At 44.1% G+C, this 20,779-nt stretch overlaps 1 protein-coding gene across 9 annotated transcripts in view; it reads left to right on the forward strand.

The window, feature by feature from the left end:
• RNF38 (ring finger protein 38) overlaps nucleotides 1–20,779 on the forward strand; it is a 109,309-nt gene that overhangs the window by 44,431 nt on the left and 44,099 nt on the right. For 7 of the 9 annotated variants that reach the window (XM_060199179.1, XM_060199175.1, XM_060199177.1 and 4 more), the window contains exon 2: nucleotides 2,375–2,445. In XM_060199179.1, the coding sequence (XP_060055162.1) occupies nucleotides 2,375–2,445 (71 nt within the window). Of the gene's footprint in view, nucleotides 1–2,374; nucleotides 2,446–15,646; nucleotides 15,961–20,779 lie in introns of those variants that run through there. The other 2 variants (XM_060199180.1, XM_060199182.1) reach the window with 1 other exon arrangement.

Here is a 20,779-nt window from a genome sequence, read left to right on the forward strand (position 1 = left end):
AGGGGCCATTCAAGAGAGAGGTACAGAGGACTCCACCAGCGCAGCTTTCGGGATCTAATTCAAGGAGATGTTTGGGTTCCTTCACTACACTCAGAGAGGCTCAAAAACATGGCTTTGGGTGGGGGTGACAGCATAATGGTTATGCAAACAGACTTTCATGCCTGAGGCTCCTAAATCCCAGGTTCAATCCCCTGCACCACCATAAGCCAAAGCTGAGCAGTGCTCTGGTGTTTCTCTGTGTGTCTCTCTGCATCTCTCTCAAAAATAAAATTAATAATAAAAAAATTTTTTAAAAACAACAACAGCAACAAAAAAACAACATGGCTTTCTCCAGAGTGGTTACTGTATTTCCAGTCCACTTAGAATTTATCAGCTTGGTCATTTGCATCGTAAGCAGTGTTGCCCAGTAAGATAGATCGTATACTATCTCAGGCGGGTTAACAGAAACCAATCCAAAGTTAGTTTCTCATATGTGAGGAGAGAGAACTTTGTTCATTTGTACATGTGAGATAGAGAGGGGCCAGACTGCCCCTCTGTACATGTGGCCGGTGGGAAGCAGAGGGGCAGCCGCCAGCTCACCTTAGAGCCATATACACACTACTTTGCATTTTCGGCATCTTCTTTCAGAAAGTGTCTCTTACTCTAATATTATTAAAAAGCTTACATTAGGAAAAAAGGCTTTCACTTCTTACACTTATACATTGATCTTTATCATTTTTGTGGGGAGAGGGGATTGGTGTGAAGAAGGAACTGCCACTGTTTTCAGAAAACTACACAGTCCTCCAATCACTAACCATGCTTAGAAGTGTCAGTATTGTCATCGGGCAGTTAGCACATGTTGGTTCAGATTTAAAAAATAATAATGGGACTTATTAAAAATTTGTATCTTTAAAATTTGAATCAGACATGCAACCCGGGAAGTGGCAGAGTGAATGGAGTGTTAGACTCCCGTTTGAAGTCTAGAGTTCCTTGGTATCGCGTGTTCCAGAGTGATGATCTGTTTTTTTCTCATTAAAAAACAATTTTTAAAAAATTGCCAATTGGGGCTGGGAGGTGGCACACCCGGTTAAGTGCACACATCACCATGTGGAAGGTCCTGGGCCCACTGCTCCCTACCTGCAGGGAGGATGCTGCTCGGTGGTAAAGCTGTAAAGATAGATCTTTCTCTCTCTCTCTCTCTCTCTCTGTCTATCTCCCTTCCCTTCTCAGTTTCTTTCTGTCCTGTCAAATATAATAGGGAAAAAAAAGTAACAGTGGAAAGAATGGCCGCCGTTGCAGTTGGGTGTAGGGCTTGCACAGTATGTAGATGTTGGGTTGTGTGCAAGAGGTCCCTGGCATTACACATCCAAGTGAAACTCTGTGTTTTTTCTCTCTCTCTCTCTGTCTTTTTCATTATTAAATAAATAAGTAATTTAAAAGATAACGAGAGAGTCGGACAGTGGTGCAGTGGGTTAAAGCACACGTGGCGCAAAGCGCACGGACCAGTATCAGGATCCCAGTTTGAGCTCCCGCCTCCCCACCTGCAAGGGGAGTCACTTCACAAGCAGTGAAGCAGGTGTCTATCTTTATTTCCCCCTCTCTGTCTTCCCCTCCTCTTCCTCTCTCCATTTCTTTCTGTCCTATCCAACAACAACGACAGCAGTAACAACAACAATGATAACAACAAGAGCAACAAAGGGGAAAAAAAAAAGGTAACGATCAGGGTTGGTGGTGCACACCTGGTTGAGCGCACATGTTATGGTACACAAGGACCCAAGTTCAAGCCCCCGGTCCCCACCTGCAGAGGAACAGTTTTGTGAGTGATAAAGCAGCATTGTAGGTGTCTGTCTGTCTCTCTCCCTCCCTATCTCCCCCTTCCCTCTCGATTTCTGGCTGTCTCTATCCAATAAATAAAGATTAAAAAAATAACAATCAGATGTAAATGTTGAATAATGAAAATATATTTCTAGTCTTGTTATCACCTGTTTTATATAATCAGAATTTCTGGTCACTTTTTCTCAGACTAGGCATAGTCTGAAAAGCAACATTTTCTCTTTCTAAATAGAATTTGCTTTCTTGAAAGCTGTTGTGCTTATTTTAGGTGAACTTGTGGCCTTACTTTGAAAGCTTGCCTCTCAATATAGTGGAAGGTGGTGAATTAAGGGGTTTAATAGTGGGGTTCTAGTTTTAGACCTGCTACTTCACTGTGTGCTACTCTGTGCAAGTGATCCTCCCTGTGTGTTGTTTTACTCAAACGGCATGAATAATAATCTATCCTGCTTGCTTCAGATATTGGAGGGGACTCTCCAATGGGTATAAACTCACTGTTGGTTGGTAGAATAGCTTAAAGGTACAGAATTACCGCTTCTTAATTCTTCCTTCCTTTCTCTTGTAGGTAGTGTTGGTGCTTCTTTCCAGTGCCAGTCTATCCATCACGACCATATCTGTCATGATGACAGTGACAAGGTGAGGCCCATGTTGACGTCCACCATGGTGAAAGTACATGTCGCCCTTGCATTGGTAGAATCACTTGTGTAACTTGGGGTGTAGGACAGCAGAGTGTGACTTGGGGGAGACAATGTTGAGATGCAGAAGGCTTGGCTGGTTTGTGGGTCAGGTTGTTAGATTGCTCCAGAAAAGTTGAGGATGATTCCTAGAAGGGGGACTTCAGTCTTGATGACTCCATCCCTGTTCCTATCACCATTCTTACTCTTTTCCTGAACAGTGTAGGTGTTTGATCTCAGTATATGATCCAGTATAGCTGGTAACTTATCTTTATGGTTTGTGTCTAATTCCTGTTTAAAATGTCTTAGACATTCTACTTTGTTTTCCTTTTTTCTTTGTTTTTTTTTGTAGTTGATTTTAGCATTTTCTTCATACTTAAAGGAAAACAGTTTCTAAAGCTCAGTTTAAAATATTGAGGATCCAAAGTGGAGTTTTTCTGATCCATGCAATAAAAAAAGAGAAACCTGTTTTGTGCCTAAGTTTTTAAAATTAGGACCAAAAATTTTGGTCCTAATTTTAAAATTTTGTTTGATTGTGTTTTGCTTCTGTCTTCATATCTATCTATCTATCTATCTATCTATCTATATTTTTTCCCTTTTCTTGCCCTTGTTTTTTTATTGTTGTTGTTATTGATGTTTTTGTTGGATAAGACAGAGAGAAATAGAGAGAGGAGGGGAAGACAGAGAAGGGGAGAGAAAGATAGACACCTGCAGACCTGCTTCACTGCCTGTGAAGAGACTCCCCTGCAGGTGGGGAGCCGGGGGCTCAAACCAGGATTCTTACGCCGGTCCTCGTGCTTTGTGCCACGTGCATAGTGCCCAACTCCCCTTGCTTCTTTCTGTCTCTTAAAAAGTTGGTCTTTTGGGGGCTTTCCAGTGCTCATCAGCATTCTTTGTAGCCCAGCCTTGTATTGGACTTGGTGTTTAAAAATCCAGCTAGTGATACGGAAAGACTTTACGTTAGCTTTCTCACTGTCTGTTGTCCGTAGTCCCCCTCCCATTTCCTGTGTCTTTTAAGCAGGAATGTACCACTCCCTTGGTAATTTCCCAAGGCCAGTCCATGTCATCTCTTTCTCTATTTCAGTCTAGATTTTTTTTTTTCCTCTCATCCTGTTGGATCTAGATCAAGATGTTAGTTGATCATTGTGATTTTTCAAATGACTTTCTTTGTCCTATATGTTGGTCTGTCTTTATGAGCTTGGTTCAGGCAGATTTTAGTCTGTTAATGAGAGTGGTATGCTTTTAACATTCCTAAGTCAAGTCCCTTTTTTATTATTGCAAGAATCTAGAGACATGGGTTTAACTTTTAATGTCTTTTTTCTTTTAGAAGTAGGTCCAGGAGCAGACTACTAGACTATGCAGTTAGCGTTGTAGAATACATATCACAGATTCACAAGCATTTGAATATAAGTGATGATAGAAGAAAAAGGCAACCTCATTATAGGTGACTAGTATCACAGGCCATTGTGTTTTGTAATTGTAAAACTGTTTTGAGACTGATTTCTTGCCCCTAAGATATGGTACTTCCCATACACTAGTGCGCTCCTATATACCTCTTTGTTTATAGTGAAGTTGAATTGTGTTCTTTAATTTCTGAATCATTGTATGACATATTTTGCTCTTTTGTGAAATGAGTCATGTATGTCCATGTCCTGTCCCGTCCTGCCCCCCCCCGAAAAAGTATAGAGCAAAATAAGTGGGATGAAGACCACCAACAGTTGAATGTACGTACTCATGTATTGGAAGAATTAATATTGTTAAATGACTATCCCATCCAAAATAACATATAGCTTTAATGCACACCCCCCACCCATCAAGTTTCAGTGCTGGTTTTTGGAGCCAGAAAATACCCCAGTTGCCAGAGCAGTCCTCAGTTGGGGGGTTGGCGGGCAAGAATAGCAGTTGAGTGCACATGTTAGCATGTGTAAGTACCCAGGTTCAAGCCCCTGGTTCTCACTTGTAGGGGAATAGCTTCATAAGTAGTGAAGCAGTGCTATGGGTGTCTTTCTATCTCTCTCTTCCTCTCTGTCCCCCTTCTCTTCTCGATTTATCTCTGTTCAAATACTTGAATGCCAGACCCACAACCATAAAATACACAAAAGAGGATGTGGGCGCTACACTCCATGAGCTTGGCTCCAGAGATATCTTTAGTGACTTGTTCTAACGGCCAGGGGAACAAAGGTAAAGAGTAAAATTCCATCTAACTAAAAAGCTTTCTGTACACGGAAGGAAACTCAGTAAAACTGAAGGAGCTCTTACTGAGTGAAAATGTTCACGGAACATAACACCTGGCAGGAGGGGCTGTCGGGGTCACCGAAGAGGGGGAGGGTTTACAGGTGGGGTAGAGGAGGTCCAGTAGACTTTGAGGGAGGGTTATTGGTATTGTGGTGGTAGGCACAGTGCCATACCTGCATTGAAGATGTGAAATCGAATTCACGAAACCGGCGGCCTTGTACGAGAAGAGGAGGGGCTGGCCAGAGGAGCACCAGGCTAAACCCACATAGTAGGAAGTGCAAGGACCAGGGTTTGAGCCCCTGCTTCCCACCTGCAGGGAGGATGCTTCATGAGTGGTGAAGCAGGTCTGCAGGTGTTTTTCTCTCCCTCTCCTGTCAATTGTTCTCTGTCCTGTCAAAAGTAGGGGGGAAAAAAGGCTGCTAGGAGCACTGGATTTATAGTGCCAGCACCGAGCCTCAGTGATAACCCTGGTGGGGGGGTGGATTGCAAATAGCCTATGATTTCTTTCTGTAGTAAATGGCTATTGGTTTGTAAAAACAAAAATGAAAAATGGGGAGTCGGGCGGTAGCTCAGCAGGTTAAGCACAGGTGGCCCAAAGCGCAAGGATTGGCTTAAGGATCCCGGTTCGAGCCCTCAGCTCCCCACCTGCAGGGGAGTCGCTTCACAAACAGTGAAGCAGGTCTGCAGGTGTCTGTCTTTCTCTCCCCCTCTCTGTCTTCCCCTCCTCTCTTCATTTCTCTCTGTCCTATTCAACAACAATGACATCAGTAACAACAATAACTACAACAATAAAACAAGGGCAACAAAAAGGAATTAAAAAATAAATATTAAAAAATAAAAGAAAGAACAATGAACCTGCCAGGGCCCAGCGGTGCCGCACCTGGTTAAGCATACATAGTCTGAAGCGCGAGGACCCTGGCAGGCATCTGGGCTCGAGCACTGCAGCTCCTCCCAGTGCGGTGGGCGCTTGGCTTGAACCTGGATCCTGCCCTTCACAAAGCAGATGTGTTAACCAGGTGATTGATATATAAATATATATGATTCAGAGGCTGGAGTTAGTTCAAAGTACTCACCTGTGTGGTAGAGCTGATGCTGATTACCCACTAGGTCCTTTCTCTGTGCCCTTAGCAGTAACTTGGGCTTCTTCATAACATAGTAGCCTAGTTCCAAGACTTCATGTCCCAAAAAGGACCTTTTCTGACCTGGCTTCAAAAGCTGTAAAACATCACTCCCAGCAGTTGAAGGCCTGTCTAAAGTAAGGGAGATATCAATCCCGCACTAGGAAAGAATATCAGTATAATGTTGGTTTTTTTTAATGATTAATTTATTAATGTCATCTGGGGAAATACAGACTGCTTACTAAATATTCCTGAAACTTCAGTTAAGATGGCTGTGTAATGTTCGTCAGAAAGATACATTATGATTTATTTAATCAATTTTTCATTCTGAATTTTTAGGTTACTAAAGGACTAGTATATATTTATTCATCCAGAAAACAGTTATTAAATGTCTTCCATGTGTCAAATGTGAAGCCATCAGAATAGGGTGGTGAAAAGATGAGTGGACTAGGAAGATAGCATTATGGTTATATAACAAGTCTTTCATGCCTGAGGCTCCAGGGTCCCAGGTTCAATCCCCAGCACCACCATAAACCAGAGCTAAGTAGTGTTCTGGTCTCGGTCTCTCTCTGTCTCTCTCTCTCTCTCTCTGTCTTCCCCCCCCCCCATTTCATTAAAATAAACAATAAAGAAAAGACTGGGAAGTTAGTATAATGGTGGTAGTGGTGGTGGTGGGTATGTGTGTATGTTTTTTGCTTCAACCTGTATACCATATAAGAATACTTGTCTCACTTTTCACATCACTCACTTTGTGAATGATTGACAAGAAGTATTATCTAATTGCTTTAATGAGTATTTGATTTCTACTGGGATTATATACCTTTTGTATGTTCATTTATTCATTTGCATCACTTTGTAAAAAGTCATCTTTTGCATGTGTTCCCCCTCCCTTTGTGGTATTTCTATTTTCTTGTTTGTATAATTTGTATCATATACTTGCAGAAAGAATTCCAACTTTTCATTTCTGGTGATTTTTTTTTCCTCCTACATAGTGCTTCATGACTATTTTGGGGAGCAAATCTACTGGAATAGTCTTTTGAAATGTACTTCAGTGCTTTGTGCTGTTCTACTTTTCTTTAAATATTTACCTACATTGTTTTAAAGTCTTGTGAATTTTTTGGAAAGATCTGTTTATTTATTTACGAGACAGTGAGAGAGAAATGGAGGCAGAGAGAACAAGAGCACCAGGCGGCACACGCAGGAGCAGGAGATCAAACTCTTGGCCTTATGCTCGAGAGTCCAGTGCTTTATCCACTGCACTACCTTCCGGCCCACAGTTTTGTTAATTTGATGTTCTACTCTCAAGCTATATGATATTACATCCATGTACTGTGCATTATATCTGTGCTGTTTCCCCAGCTTTATGCTATTGTGACTTCAAAAGTTTTAAAGTAGATTTTCTCTTTGCTTATAAAATATTTGTAAATATCATGCATGATAGGGTATATTGAGATCAGTGTTATTTGGCATTCCTTTGGCATTTGAAATATTGACTGGAAAGTTTGTTTTCATTAAGACACTGTGGGTGAGGGAGGGGTAGCATAATGGTTATGCAAAGAGACTCTCATGCCTGAGACTCCAGGTTCAGTCCCTACCACACGTCACCCCCGGAGCTGAGCAGTGATCTGGCTTAAAAAAATAAGACACTGTTGTGGAAGGAATAAGCATGCAAGCAGAAGGGGCTATGGATAAACGTCCTATGGAAGAGTGAATTTTCAGTTTTGAATAAAGAGTTGTCTTGCTTTAAGGTAGAGGGGTGTGTGTGTGTGTATGTGTGTGTGTGTGTGTGTGTGTGTGTAGGTTATTTGTTTTGTGATGTGATGTGAACATTTGTCTGTTTCTTACATCTTATTCTTAGTCTCACTCTTTTTTTTTTCCCTCAACATAGGATTTTTTTTTTTAAATAATTTATTTCTTTATTGGGGAATTAATGCTTTACATTCAACAGTAAATACAATAGTTTGTACATGCATAACATTCCCCAGATTCCCATTTAACAATACAACCCCCACTATGTCATTCATCATCTTTCATGGACCTGTATTCTCCCCACCCACCCACCCACCCCAGAGTCTTTTACTTTGGTGTAATACTCCAATTCCATTTCAGGTTCGACTTGTGTTTTCTTTTCTAATCTTGTTTTTCAACTTCGGCCTGAGAGTGAGATCATCCCATATTCATCCTTCTGTTTCTGACTTATTTCACTCAACATGATTTTTTCAAAGTCCATCCAAGATCGGCTGAAAATGGTGAAGTCACCATTTTTTACAGCTGAATCTCACTCTTTCTTTATCCCCTTTGCAACAACCACTTTTTTTTTTTACCAGAGCACTGCTCAACTCTGGTTTATGGTGGTGCAGGGGATGGAACCTGGGACTCTGGTGGCTCAGGCACGAGAGTCTCTTTGTATCTCCCCTGCCTCAGCAACCACTTCTTCATTGTCCTTTCCACTATAGCTCCTGGAGGCTATTTTTCTCCTTTTGTTGCTATTTTTTGTATCATTGTTGTTGGATAGGACAGAGAGAAATGCAGAGGAAAGGAAGACAGAGGGGGCAGAGAAAGATAGACACCTGCAGACCTGCTTCACCACTTGTGAAGCAGCTCCCCTGCAGGTGGGGAGCTGAGGGCCTGAGCTGGGATCCTTATGCTGGTCCTTGCACCTCGTCGTGCCATGTGCGCTTAACCTGCTGTGCTACCACCCAGCCCCAGTTCCTCTTATCTTTTTAGACCAGTTTTAGCTGGCTTTCCTCCTCAGCTATTTCTGGGACTTTATGGGTATCTCTTGGCCTGGTAGGTCTTTCCTTCCTTCCTTCCTATCTTCCTTCCTTCCTTATTTTTATGGCAGAGCTAGGGATTGAACTTCGGACCTCATGCTTTAGAATCCGATGCCTTATCTACTGTGCCACCTCCCCTACCATGTCCAGGATCTCTTTGTTACCAGCTTTCCTAATTGTTGCTGCTGTCAGTGGTTCCAGTTTGAACCCATTTCCTATGCTACTGCATTTAATAAGACCCAGCTCCTTAATAGAAGGAAATGATATCCAAGAGCTTTTAAAACTGAATATGAAATGTGACTTCTCTCTAGGGCGTCCCCCCCCTCTCTCCCCCCCCCCATTTCTGCCCACTTCAGTGAGGTCAGCCCATTTTAGCAGGGAATTCTTTAAACAGGCGGGTCTTCCTAGAGACCATTCCTAGCTACTTTTATTTGCTGTTGGAGGAAAATTTAGCACAGTGTTTTAGGAGGCAGTTTAGCAACATTCTCAAAATTAAGGAAAGAAGTATAAACCCTTTGAACTAGCAATACCACTGTTGAAAATTAATCTTTATGAGTCTCTCTGCTCTTATCTCCCCTCCCCTCTCAATTTCTGCCTGTCCTGTCAAAAGGAAGAAAAAAAAAAAAAACTTCAGGGGGCTGGGTAGATAGCATAATGATTCTATAAGACTTCTATGCCCACGGTTCCAGGTTCAATCCCCAGCACCACCATAACTGAGCAGTTCTGAAAAACAAATGAAACACAAACAAAAAACCTTTTATGTGGCCTGAGAGGTGACACATTGGAATAAGTAGTTGTACTGTCAAGCACGAGGTCCTAAGTTTGATCCCTATCATCACATGTGGCAGAATGGTGCTCTTGTTCTCTCACATAAATAGATATATCTTTGAAAATTTTTGCACAGCTGGAGAGATAGTACAATACTTACACATAAAGCGTTAACGCCTGAGGCTCCAAGGTCCCAGGTTCAATCCCCCACACCACCATAAGTCAGGGCTGAGCTCCAGTAAGTAAACATAAACAGTGTACCTTTTATGAATGTATAAAGTGCCAGCCAAGCTTACATGTATGTTCAAGAATGTTAAATAATCACTTACAGTATAAAAAAATCAAAAACAATCTAGATGTAATACATAATCTCAAAAATAAGAGATGATTCATTCCTAGCAATGAAATGACAGGCTTTGTTGGAAAAGAGTAACCTAAATCTGCATTTATTTAACTCTTTTCTTGGCTGTGGCTGGCTAGTGGATTTGGTTCAGCCATAGCATTAGACTTAATTAATTTGCCCTGAGATTACACTGCTGGAGCAGTTCAGAATGCAGATCATTGCAACTAGAAACCTCGTGAGCATCTGTTGTTACCAGAGCAGAGTGACCACAGTGCTAGTGAGACTCTGCTCCAGGACCGGGGAAAGAAACCACTGGGTGGGGCACCGGCCTCACTGGGCGCTGCCCAGATTGGAGCCTTGGCACCACATGGGGAGCTATAGGAGTACTGGAGGAAGGTGTTTTTTCCTTTTTTCCTTTTTCTTTTTATCTTTTTATTTGTCACCAGAACACAGCTCAGCTCTGACTGATGGCGGTGTGCTGGATTGAACCTGGGACTTTGAAGCCTCAAGCCTGGGAGTCTCTTTGCATTGCATAGCCATTACACCATCTACTTTTTCCTTCTCTGTCACTGTACCTGATTGAAAACTCAGTCTTGAGCAGTGAAATCAATACACACACAGTGTGGGGGAGAAGAAAGAGCAAAACTTTGGAATTATCACAGCAGTCAGATGTTTACAAATTGTTACATGAACTATATTTTGATCACTTACCAGATGCTGTCCTCCTTGTCAGAATCAGTGAGGCTTAATCTTTTTTTTTATTTTTTTATTTTATTTTGGATATAGAGAGAGAAATTGAGGGAGTGAAGAAAGACCGACACTTGGCAGCAATACTTCTCTGCTCCAGACACTTCTCCCCTGAAGGTGGAGACCAGGTTCTTACTCATTGTAACTTGTGTACTCTGCCAGATGTCCCACCACCCAGCCCCTTAAGTCTTTCTTTGGCTTTGAGTTTACCATCAAAAAGGCGAAAGAGTCAAGTGAGTCCATATTTTAAGACAGAATGATTGTCACGTGGGAGTACAGAATCGGGGCCACGTTAGCCGAACTGGTAAGGGCTGAGCCTAGGTTAGAGTCAGGAGACCTGGCGACGAATGTGATGCAGCAGAGCCGTCCCTGACTGGATGAAAACAATGGTGCCGACTGCCTCCTCCCTCACTGTAAAGGCTGTGGGCTTCCAAAGAGAAAGGCCATTCTCTACTGAAACCCTTTGGCAAGACCACTGTGCAGTACCCCCCTTCCGGCATTTTCCCTCCACTGCATGTTTGTTTTGCATGTGACCAAGTGACTCCATAACTGCAGCTCTTCAAACATACCTCCTTCCCCCTTCCTTCCTTTTTTTGTGCATTTCTGTACCAGCCAACCCAGCCAACCTTATGAATGTCAGTGAATATAGGTAGAAACAAAGGTCAAATGGAAGCTGCCCTCAAGGAATATATGGGCTATGGGGGGGGGGCATTAAATAAATACTGTAAGGTATATAATAAAAGTGTTTAGAGGGACAAGAATGCCTGTAACCTTACACTCACCTTTATTGTTTTTGTTTTTGTATAATGGCCCTTCAGTCAACCATTGTTTATATATTTTTTGATGTCTAGAAATACCAAATTGAACAAAAACCCACGTAGTATGAAGTTACTGTTTAACAGACTATTAAATATCACTTGTATTTTATGTATATGTGTTTCTATTGTAATTGGATAGAGATAGAAATTGAGAGTGAAGGGGAATATGGGGGGGAGAGACGGGGGGGGGGAGAGAAGGACCTGCAACACAGCTTCACTGCTTTGAAGCTTCCCCTCTGCAGGTGGGAACTGGGGGCTCAAACCTGAGTCCTTGTGCATTAGTAATGTGCTTAACCAAGTTGCGCCACCACAAAGCCCGTTATATTATTGTTTTTACAGTATGCTTGAAAATGTATTTCTAAAAAGAAAAAGAAAGTAGTTCTAGAAATTAACACTAGAAGATACGTACTAGATTGCCACACATATTCTAAAAGCATTACTGTTTCTTTATTAGAAATAAAGAAAAGATAAAAACATATCTAAAAAAAAGAAAGAAAAGAGGAAATCTGATAAGAAATCCATAAGCACTAAAGAAATTTAATTTTAGTTGGCTAACCAGAAAATCATACCAAACATTTGAAGAAGACATAGGATCTTTTTGACAGAAATGTTTTTAGAGCATAGAAAAGGAGGGGCCCGGCGGTGGCACACCTGATGGCGCGCGCATGTCACAGCGCACAAGGACCTAGATTTCAGCCCCTGTCTCCACCTGCCGAGCTTTATGGAAAGCTTTATGGGTGGTGAGGCAGGGCTGCAGATGTCTGTCTCCCTCTTCCCTCTCGATTTCTGGCACTCTCTCTTTTTTAATCTTCTATTTATTATTAGATAGAGACAGAGAAATTGAGGGAGTAGGGGGAGAGGACCAGGGGCTTGAACCTGGCTCCTTGTGCACTGTAATGTGAGCATTTAATTGGTTGCGCCACCATCTGTTCCCAGTTTCTGGCTGTCTCTATCCAATAAATGAATAAAGATAGATAGATAGATAGGTAGATGGAGAATAGAAAAGAAGTGGTCCAGGAGGTGGCACAGTGGCTAAAACACTGGATTCTCTCTCTTTTTTTAAAATTTTATTTATTTTCCCTTTTGTTGCCCTTGTTTTTATTGTTGTTATAGTTATTATTGTTGTCGTCGTTGTTGGGTAGGACAGAGAGAAATGGAGAGAGGAGAGGGAGACAGAGAGGGGGAGAGAAAGATAGACACCTGCAGACCTGCTTCACCGCCTGTGAAGCGACTCCCGTGCAGGTGGGGAGGCGGGGGCTCTAACCGGGATCCTTACTCTGGTTCTTGGGCTTTGTGCCACGTGCGTTTAACTCACTGTGCTACTGCCCGACTCCCCTTTTTTTTAAAAAAATTTATTATCTTTATTTTTATTTACTGGATAGAGACAGTGAGAAATTGAGAGGGAAGGGGGTGATAGAGAAGGAGAGAGAGAGAGAGACACCTGCAGCATTGCTTCACCACTTGCAAAGCATTCCCCCTGCAGGTGGGGACTGGGGCTTGAACCTGGGTTCTTGTGCACTGTACCATGTGCGCTCAACCAGGTGCGCCACCACCCGGCCCCAAGCACTGGATTCTTAAGCATGAGGCCCTGATTTCAGTCCTTGGCAGCACATATAAAATCTTTAAAATAGAGCAAGAAAGAGAGAGAATAGGATAGACAAGGAGAACAGTACCTGCTCCAGTTCCTGAGGGCAGCATCCTGACTTTGTAACAGAAATCGACAAGGAGCTACAGCTAATCCAACTTAGAAACAGCCCACCCACTTAGTAACAGATAGAAAAATTTTGCACAAAACATTAGCAATCCAAAGCCAACAGCACAAAAAAGAGACAGAGTACAGACAGTTTTATTAGAGATGTAATCTTGGTTTTAACATCCTCAAACTAGCCAATGGAATTCATACACTAACAAAAAAGAAAAAAGAAAGAAATCACATGACTGTATCACAGATGCAGAAAATTTTGATAGTATTATAACACCCACATGGTAAACTTGTAACAATTTGGAAATGGAACTCTCTTAATTGTTAGGTCATCTACAAAAACAGATCCCTGCAAACATGATATTTGGTGGTGAAATGTTGAAGATCTTCCAGTGGAAATTTGGAATAAAACAAAAATGCCTGTCCTGATGACAGTATCTGTAATACTCAACATACTAGAGGTCCTAGCCAATGCACTAAGAGAAGACAAAGAAACTTAGGGACAGGCCGTGATACAGTTAGTTAAGCGCACACATAACATACACAAGCACCTGCAGGGGGAGACCTTCACCAGTGGTGAGGCAGGGCCACAGGTGTCTGTCTCTTTCCCTGTCTCCTCCTACTCTCAATTTTTTCTGTCTGCCTCCCCCACCCCCATATATTAATTTTCTACTGGAGGTAGCAGAGGCTCAACATAGCAAGGGCAGCAATTTAAGTAATGCCAAATGAACCAAAGCTTGCTCTTTATGTTTGCCTTTAGCAAAAGCTTTACTTATGAGAGGAGAGCCAGAGCAGCATCACATGTGATGCCTAGAACCAGACTCAGGAATTCATAATTATCCTGACCCTCCTGAGCCGCTGTGATTTATTTTCCCTAATTGACCCGTAGTAATTTTGCTCCACCACCCTAAATTAGCAGTGTTCTTGTAGGCATCGCCTAATTTCTTTTTTTATTATTATTGAGAATTTTTTGTGTTTATTTATTTTTCCCTTTTGTTGCCCTTGTTTACTGTTGTTGTAGTTATTGTTGTTGTTATTGATGTCGTCATTGTTAGATAGGACAGAGAAATGTAGAGAGGAGGGGAAGACGGGGAGAGAAAGACACCTGCAGACCTGCTTCACCACCTGTGAAGCGACTCTCCTGCAGGTAGGGAGCCAGGGGCTCTAATGGGATCCCTAAGCCACCTGCGCTTTAACCCACTGCACTACCGCCAACTCCCGTGAGATCTTTTTTTAAGAAGCATCTTAGAGAGTTTTCCCAGCCTTGAATACCATTACAGACATACACATCAAATACTCTCTACCCCACAAACTAGAATAAGAGGTGAATAAATAACTAGGGCCACTTGATATTACGGTATTTCAAATCTATGCAGAATAGATCTGTGCATGAAAAGTAGCAAGGAAAAAGTACAGGAACAATTCAACAAGGAGATTTTGTTTGTTTGTTTTTTACCAGAGCACTGCTCAGCTGTGGCTTATGGTGGTGTGGGGGATTGAACCTGGGACTCTGGGACCTCAGAAATGAGAGTCTCTTTGCATAACCATTATGCTATCTACCCCCACCGGGAGATAACCATTCAGGTGGGGAGCAGGGAGCTCGAACCGGGATCCTTATGCAGGTCCTTGCACTCGCACCACGTGGCGCTTAACCCTCTGCGCTACCGCCCGACTGACTCCCTGGCATCGCCTAATTTCTATCTGCTTTAAAACAGACCTATTCTTTCCCGTGTCACTTATTTGCTAACCAGGTTTTCCTGGCATTTATTGTGTTTTTATAGTTTTATTTTACCTCTTGAAATCTTGAACGTGATCAGACTGGTACGAACCAAGACTACTCTGGTTTCATGTTCCACCTTCGCAGTTTACCTTTTTAAATATATATTTGTATGAGCGAGACCAGAGCACTGCTCAGCTGTGGCTTATGATTGTGTGTCAGTGAGGGACTGAGACCCCAGAGCCACTGACATGAAAGTCTTGCATACACATTACACTATATTCCCAGCCCAGGTTGGCCAGTTTTCTTTTTCTTTTTTTAAGATTTTTTTTTATTTAAGAGAAAGACAGGAGAGAGAAAGAACCAGACATCACTCTGGCACATGTGCTGCCGGGGATCGAACTCATGCTTGAGAGTCCAAAGCTTTATCACTGTGCCACCTCCCAGACCACAAGTCAGTTTTCATTCTTAAGAGGAGGTTGGGTTCGAACCTTTACTTGCTCCATTGTGAGACCCCGAATTATTTGCTTCTCTTAAGAAAACAAAAAAAACCTGCCTCTCCCGGGCCACACAGGTTCCATCCACTTTATAGGGTTAGTGGAGTGCGAGCAGTTACTGTGTGCCCCGCTTGCTGGATTCGGGAGGTGGGGAGGTGGGACGCACGGACAGCTGCGCGAGGGGGCGGGGCCCGAGGGGCGGGGCTGCGCGGGGCCGCTGCGCGTCGCGCTCTGTTGCCGGAACTAGTCTGAGTCGCGCGGCGGGACGCGCGCAGCCCCGCCCCGACCCCTCCCTCGCGGGATGGAAACAAAGGGGGCCCGGCGCGCGGAGCCGAGGGGGCCGGAGGCGCAGCGTTTGGCGGTCTCGCTGGCCGGGCTGGGCTAGGTTTGTCCGGGCTAGGGGGGCGGGGCGGAGGTCGACCCTGAACCCCGGAGTGGGAGGGCCGCGCACCCCGCGGCCTAGCGGCGGGGGGCGTCGCCTGCGTGCGCAGCGGCGGGAAGTGCGCCGGCGCGCGGCGAGTCGGTCCGCGAGCCCCGGGCGGGGCCCCCCTCGTGCGGCGCTGCGGGGCGGTGCGGGGCGGTGCGGGGCGGAGGCCCGGGCGGTTGGGGCGCGGGGGCGGAGAGGATGGGGCCTCCCAGGCGTTAGCCGGCTGTCGGCTCTGTGCGTGCGGCGGACGTTTCTCGGCGCGGCCCGGGTGATGGTGCCGGGAGGAAGGAAGCGCCGTGACAGCCCCTCAGTCAGAGCCTGGGTTCCGCGGGTGAGGAGGCCCGGGGACGGCGGAGCCGGCGAGCTGGCTGCCGGCGGGGCGGCCGGTCACAATAGGAGGCAGCAGACCCGCCGGGCGGAGCCTCCGCTCGCAGGTACCGGCCGTTGGTTCCCGCGCGAGGGCGGGCCAGGGCGGCCGCAGACCGCGGGGCCGTGCGGGGCGGGGGTGTGGCGGCGGGGCCGGCGGGCCGCGGCCCGGAGCTCGGCGCCCTTTGTTCGCGGCGCGGCGGCCAGGTGGCCCGGCCTCTCGCTTCCCTCGGGCTTCGCCGAGGCGCAGGTGACATGATGTCACCCGGAAGACGCGGAGCCCGGCTGGGAGGGATCGCTGCCTCTGCTCCTGCCCCTGCCCCCTGCCCCCTCCCCCCTGCCCCCTGCCCCCTCTCTCGCGTCCCGGCGCCGCGCGGCTCTGGACACGGCTGCGTTTTGTTCCCAGGGAGTGGAAGTTGTTCTTGGGGATGAAGAATGAGAGGTTGGTTTGGAACTGAGCCTCCCGGTCCGCTCCCCCTCCCCCCAAGTTATTGAGGGACAAAGAGAAACTGTTTTCGTTTCCGTGTGTACGTATATGACTTACTGAAAGACCTCGCTTTTCTTTGTGCTGCAAAAAAAAATGTGTATTAGTAAAAGTTAGGTGTGCTGTTTTTTTCTCTCATCTTAAATAGGAACAGTTACTTTTGCCTGCATCATATGCATTGTTTTTTCCTTAGTGGCGCACAGAACATACAAATATTAAAGTGTTGCAATTGTCACAGTCATTTGTTACCTCGGACTTGCAAGCTTCTTTGGGTCCTGCTTGGACTTGATTACAGGTGCTGTTGTTAACACAGTTGATACGCAGTTGATACAAGAATATTCTATTATTAAATAGTGAGCCCTGGTAGCTAGGCTTTTAAATTTTTTTTCTTTTAAAAATATTTTTTTTTTAATTTTTTATTTAAGAAAGGATTAGTGAACAAAAGCATAAGGTAGGAGGGGTACAACTCCACACAATTCCCAACACCCAATCCCCATAACCCACCCCCTCCCTTAAAAATATTTTTATTGTCTTTATTCATTGGATAGAGACAACCAGAAATCGAGAGGAGAGGGAGAGATATTGAAGGAGAGAGACACCTGCAGCTCTGCTTCACCGCTTGTGAAACTTTCCCCCTGCAGGTGGGGGCCGGGAGCTTGAACCTGAGCCCTTGTGCACTGTAATGTGTGCCCTTAACCAGGTGCGCCCCCCCCCCCCCGGTTTTGTTTGTTTGTTTGTTTGTTTTGTTTTTTTAATTAACAGGCTGGGGAGATAGCGCACTGGTTATGGGGAGGGGGGAAGGAAAAAAAAAAGTTCTATGCCAGAAGCATCAGAAGTTCCAGGTTCACTGCTCAGTACTACCACAAGCCAGAGTTAATCACTGCTTTGGTAGAATAATAAAAACAAAAAAATAGTCTTTAAGCCAAGACGTCATAAAGATCTATCTAGAAACATGTGGAATCAGTCTATTTATTTACTGCTCCAGGGTTATTGCTGGGGCTCCATCGAATCCACTGCTCCTGGAGGCTATTTCCCCCCCTTTTGTTGCCCTTGTTGTTTATCATGGTGGTGGTTGGATAGGACAGAGAAATTGAGGGTGAAAGACACCTGCAGACCTGCTTCACCGCTTGTGAAACGACCCCCCCCCCCCCCCCCCCCGCAGGTGTGGTGCCAGGGACTTGAACCCGGATCCTTGCCCTGGTGTTTGCGCTTCGGGCCATATGCACTTAACTCGGTCCTCTACCGCCTGACCACACCGTGAAATCGGTCTTTTCAGAGGACACAGTCTGTAGGAATAGCATGACCTGTGCAGCAGTAACGGTACAGACCAAGTACGTGTCTAATCAGTTGCAGTGAAGTTGGGAATTTCTTGTGACTCAAGACATGACATTACTAACTGGATTTTAAGCGAGAATCTATCCGTTTAGATACTGCTTCAGATCTGACTGGCTTAAAGAAAGCAAATGATTGGTCTAGAACCCGTTATCTGTCTTAAAAGAAATAATTGTAACATATCTCACCTTTTGAGAACCTGTTAACCTTAAGTGAGTTCTATTTAGGGATTCACACTTGAGATTCAGTTGAGTTATATAATTTTCTGTAAAACTTCTAGGAGAAAAGGGCAGCTTTTGGAGGATATAATGCAATTTCACCACGGACTGGCCATGTGGACCTTAGGCTATCAGCTGCAAATTATAAGGGCTGGTATGTTCCAGTGGTCATTTCTGATTCTACAAGAGATAGTTTGTGGTTTTGTACTTGCTGAGGTTTATATATGCACATTCTGCTTATATATCTAAACTAAGTTAACAGATACTGGTCTTAGTAGTTAAGTTTTTTTTTCTTACTAGAGCAGTTTGACTTTTGATGAAGGAGGGAATGGGGGTTGTGTAGTTAGACATAAATGAATCTGTTAGCATCATAATGTAGACTGTAAATCTATTGTCTTTCTGCCTGTAGCTTTGTAGAGACATAATCACCAAACAGTTTTTATTTATCCTCATTTTAAACTTTTTTTCCCCTGAGGTTGTGGATGAGAAATCTGTAGATAAAAAACAACCCAGAAATGACTAGTCAGTATCAGAGAGAATTGATCAAAATTGTTTGTCTATTTCCCATCTACTTCCTTTTGGTTCCATTTGTTTTGCTGCAACTTAGTTTGGACTGCCACTGTTACGTATATCATTTTGCTGGATTTCAGTCTGTGATTATTTAGTGTCTGTGTCTATGTACTAGTTTACTGTTTGTTTTCTGATTAAACTGTTACAGTAGGCACTAGTATTCACTTCCGTTCTACTTGGGTTAACCCACAATTTCATTTTTCTCTAGAGAGAGTGTACAGACAGCAGACACATACTTGGATCCTATAGTTCTAGTCTAGTTAATTAGTCTGGAAATGTTAAACTGCTAATGTGACTGATTACCTGGAGCTCAAGCAATGCTTTCACTTGCTATAATGAACTGATAGCAAGAAAAGAGAGCAAGCATGAAGAAGAGTGGCCATGTGCACAGTCTCGTTTTCCTTCAACTCCTGTTAAGGTCTTTTAAGGATCTAGACACCTCACCTCTTTCTAGATGTCCTCATTTAGTGCCTTTGGAATGTCCCTCACTCAACAGCTTATTTGATGGAATGGACTGCTATTCTCCCCTCCCCAATTGTACAGCATTAGTACTTGGTAGAAATGCAGTACACATTTGAGTCATAATTTTAACACAGTAAGAACTCTAAGATATTCAGCACTTCATGCTTGAGAGGCCAACACTTTATCCACTGTGCCACCAACGACGTTGCTAGATAGGAATTTTGAAGCATCTTTTAGAGCAATCTTTTAAGAGGCTACTAGCTTACGTACTATATTTTTAGGCAGACTTCCCTAAGGGGAGAATAATCTTACAGACAAATTTAGATTATGGAAGGGAAAGAAAAAAAAGTCTTTCAAATGGCATTTAACTCTTTTGAAAAATAGATTTAATTTTTTTATTATCTTCATTTATTTATTGGATTGAGACCCCAGAAATCGAGAGGAAAGGGGGAGAGTGATAGAGAGATACCTGCAAGACTGCTTCACCACTCGCAAAGCTTTCCCCCTGCAGGTGGGGACTGGGGGCTTGAACCCGGGTCCTTGTAGAAAATAACATGTGTGCTCCACCAGGTGCGCCACCTCCCTGCCCCGATATTAACTCTTAAGTTGTAATTTTTATGTCTATGTTGATTTAAAAAAAAAAAAGTTTGTTGCCAGTGAGAAAGAGAACACCAAAATATCACTCTGGCATATGCAGTACTGGGGATCAAATTTGGGACCTCAGGGGCTGGGTGGTGGTGCACCTGGTTGAGCGCACATGTTACAAAGTGCAAGGACCAGGGTTCAAGCCCCCAGTCTCCACCTGTAGGGGGAAAGCTTCGCAAGTGGTGAAGCGGGGCTGCAGGTCTCTCCCTTTCTATCTCCCCCTTCTCGAATTCTGGCTGTCTCTATTCAGTAAATAAAGATAATTTAAAAAATTGTAAAAAAGCTTAAGACCTCAGGTTTGAGAGACCGACATTAGCCACTGTGGCATATCCCCGGCTGCGTGTCCTTTATTCTTGGTGCATGTGCTGGTAAGAGGCTTTCATAGCGGCATGCCCCTTAATTCTCCCCATGAGTCTGTTGGCCTGTGGGGTAGAGTGAGGAGGGCGGCCTCTGTACTATTCTGCTCTGCTTCCAGAATGATGGGCCCAATTCACTGTTGCTTCAGCTCAGGACTGGGAGTAGAAAATTCTTGTCCCAGGACTGAACAGTTATGTCCTTGCTGACTCTAACTCCCAGTTATCGTTCACTGGTTTAATTACTTCATTAAAGTTCACTAAGCACTTTTACCATAATTTTTACTTTGCAAACACTCGTTTGTTAAATATTTAGATTACGGGGGGGGGGGGTAGCACAGCGGGTTAAGCGCAAGTGGTGCAAAGCACAAGGACCTATGTAAGGATCTCAGATCTCAGTTCGAGCCCCCAGCTCCCCACCTGCAGGGGGGTTGTTTCACAAGTGGTGAAGCAGGACTGCTGGTGTCTGTCCTTCTCTCCCCCTCTGTCTCCCCTCCTCTCCATTTCTCTGTCTTATTCAACAACAACGACATCAGTAACCACAACAACGATCAAACAAGGGCAACAGAAGGGAAAAAAAAGTCTTCCTGATTACTTTCCAGTAGATTAGTGGTTGCTGTTTTGGAAGCAGTGAGAATATTGGAGCTTTTAGATCATTTGACCTAGTCAAACTTAGAAGACTAAAAGACTTGTAGCCAACACCTGGCTGTCTTTTATTCC

Source organism: Erinaceus europaeus, chromosome 10 (genome assembly GCF_950295315.1).
Source record: "Erinaceus europaeus chromosome 10, mEriEur2.1, whole genome shotgun sequence".
Taxonomy (NCBI): domain Eukaryota; kingdom Metazoa; phylum Chordata; class Mammalia; order Eulipotyphla; family Erinaceidae; genus Erinaceus; species Erinaceus europaeus.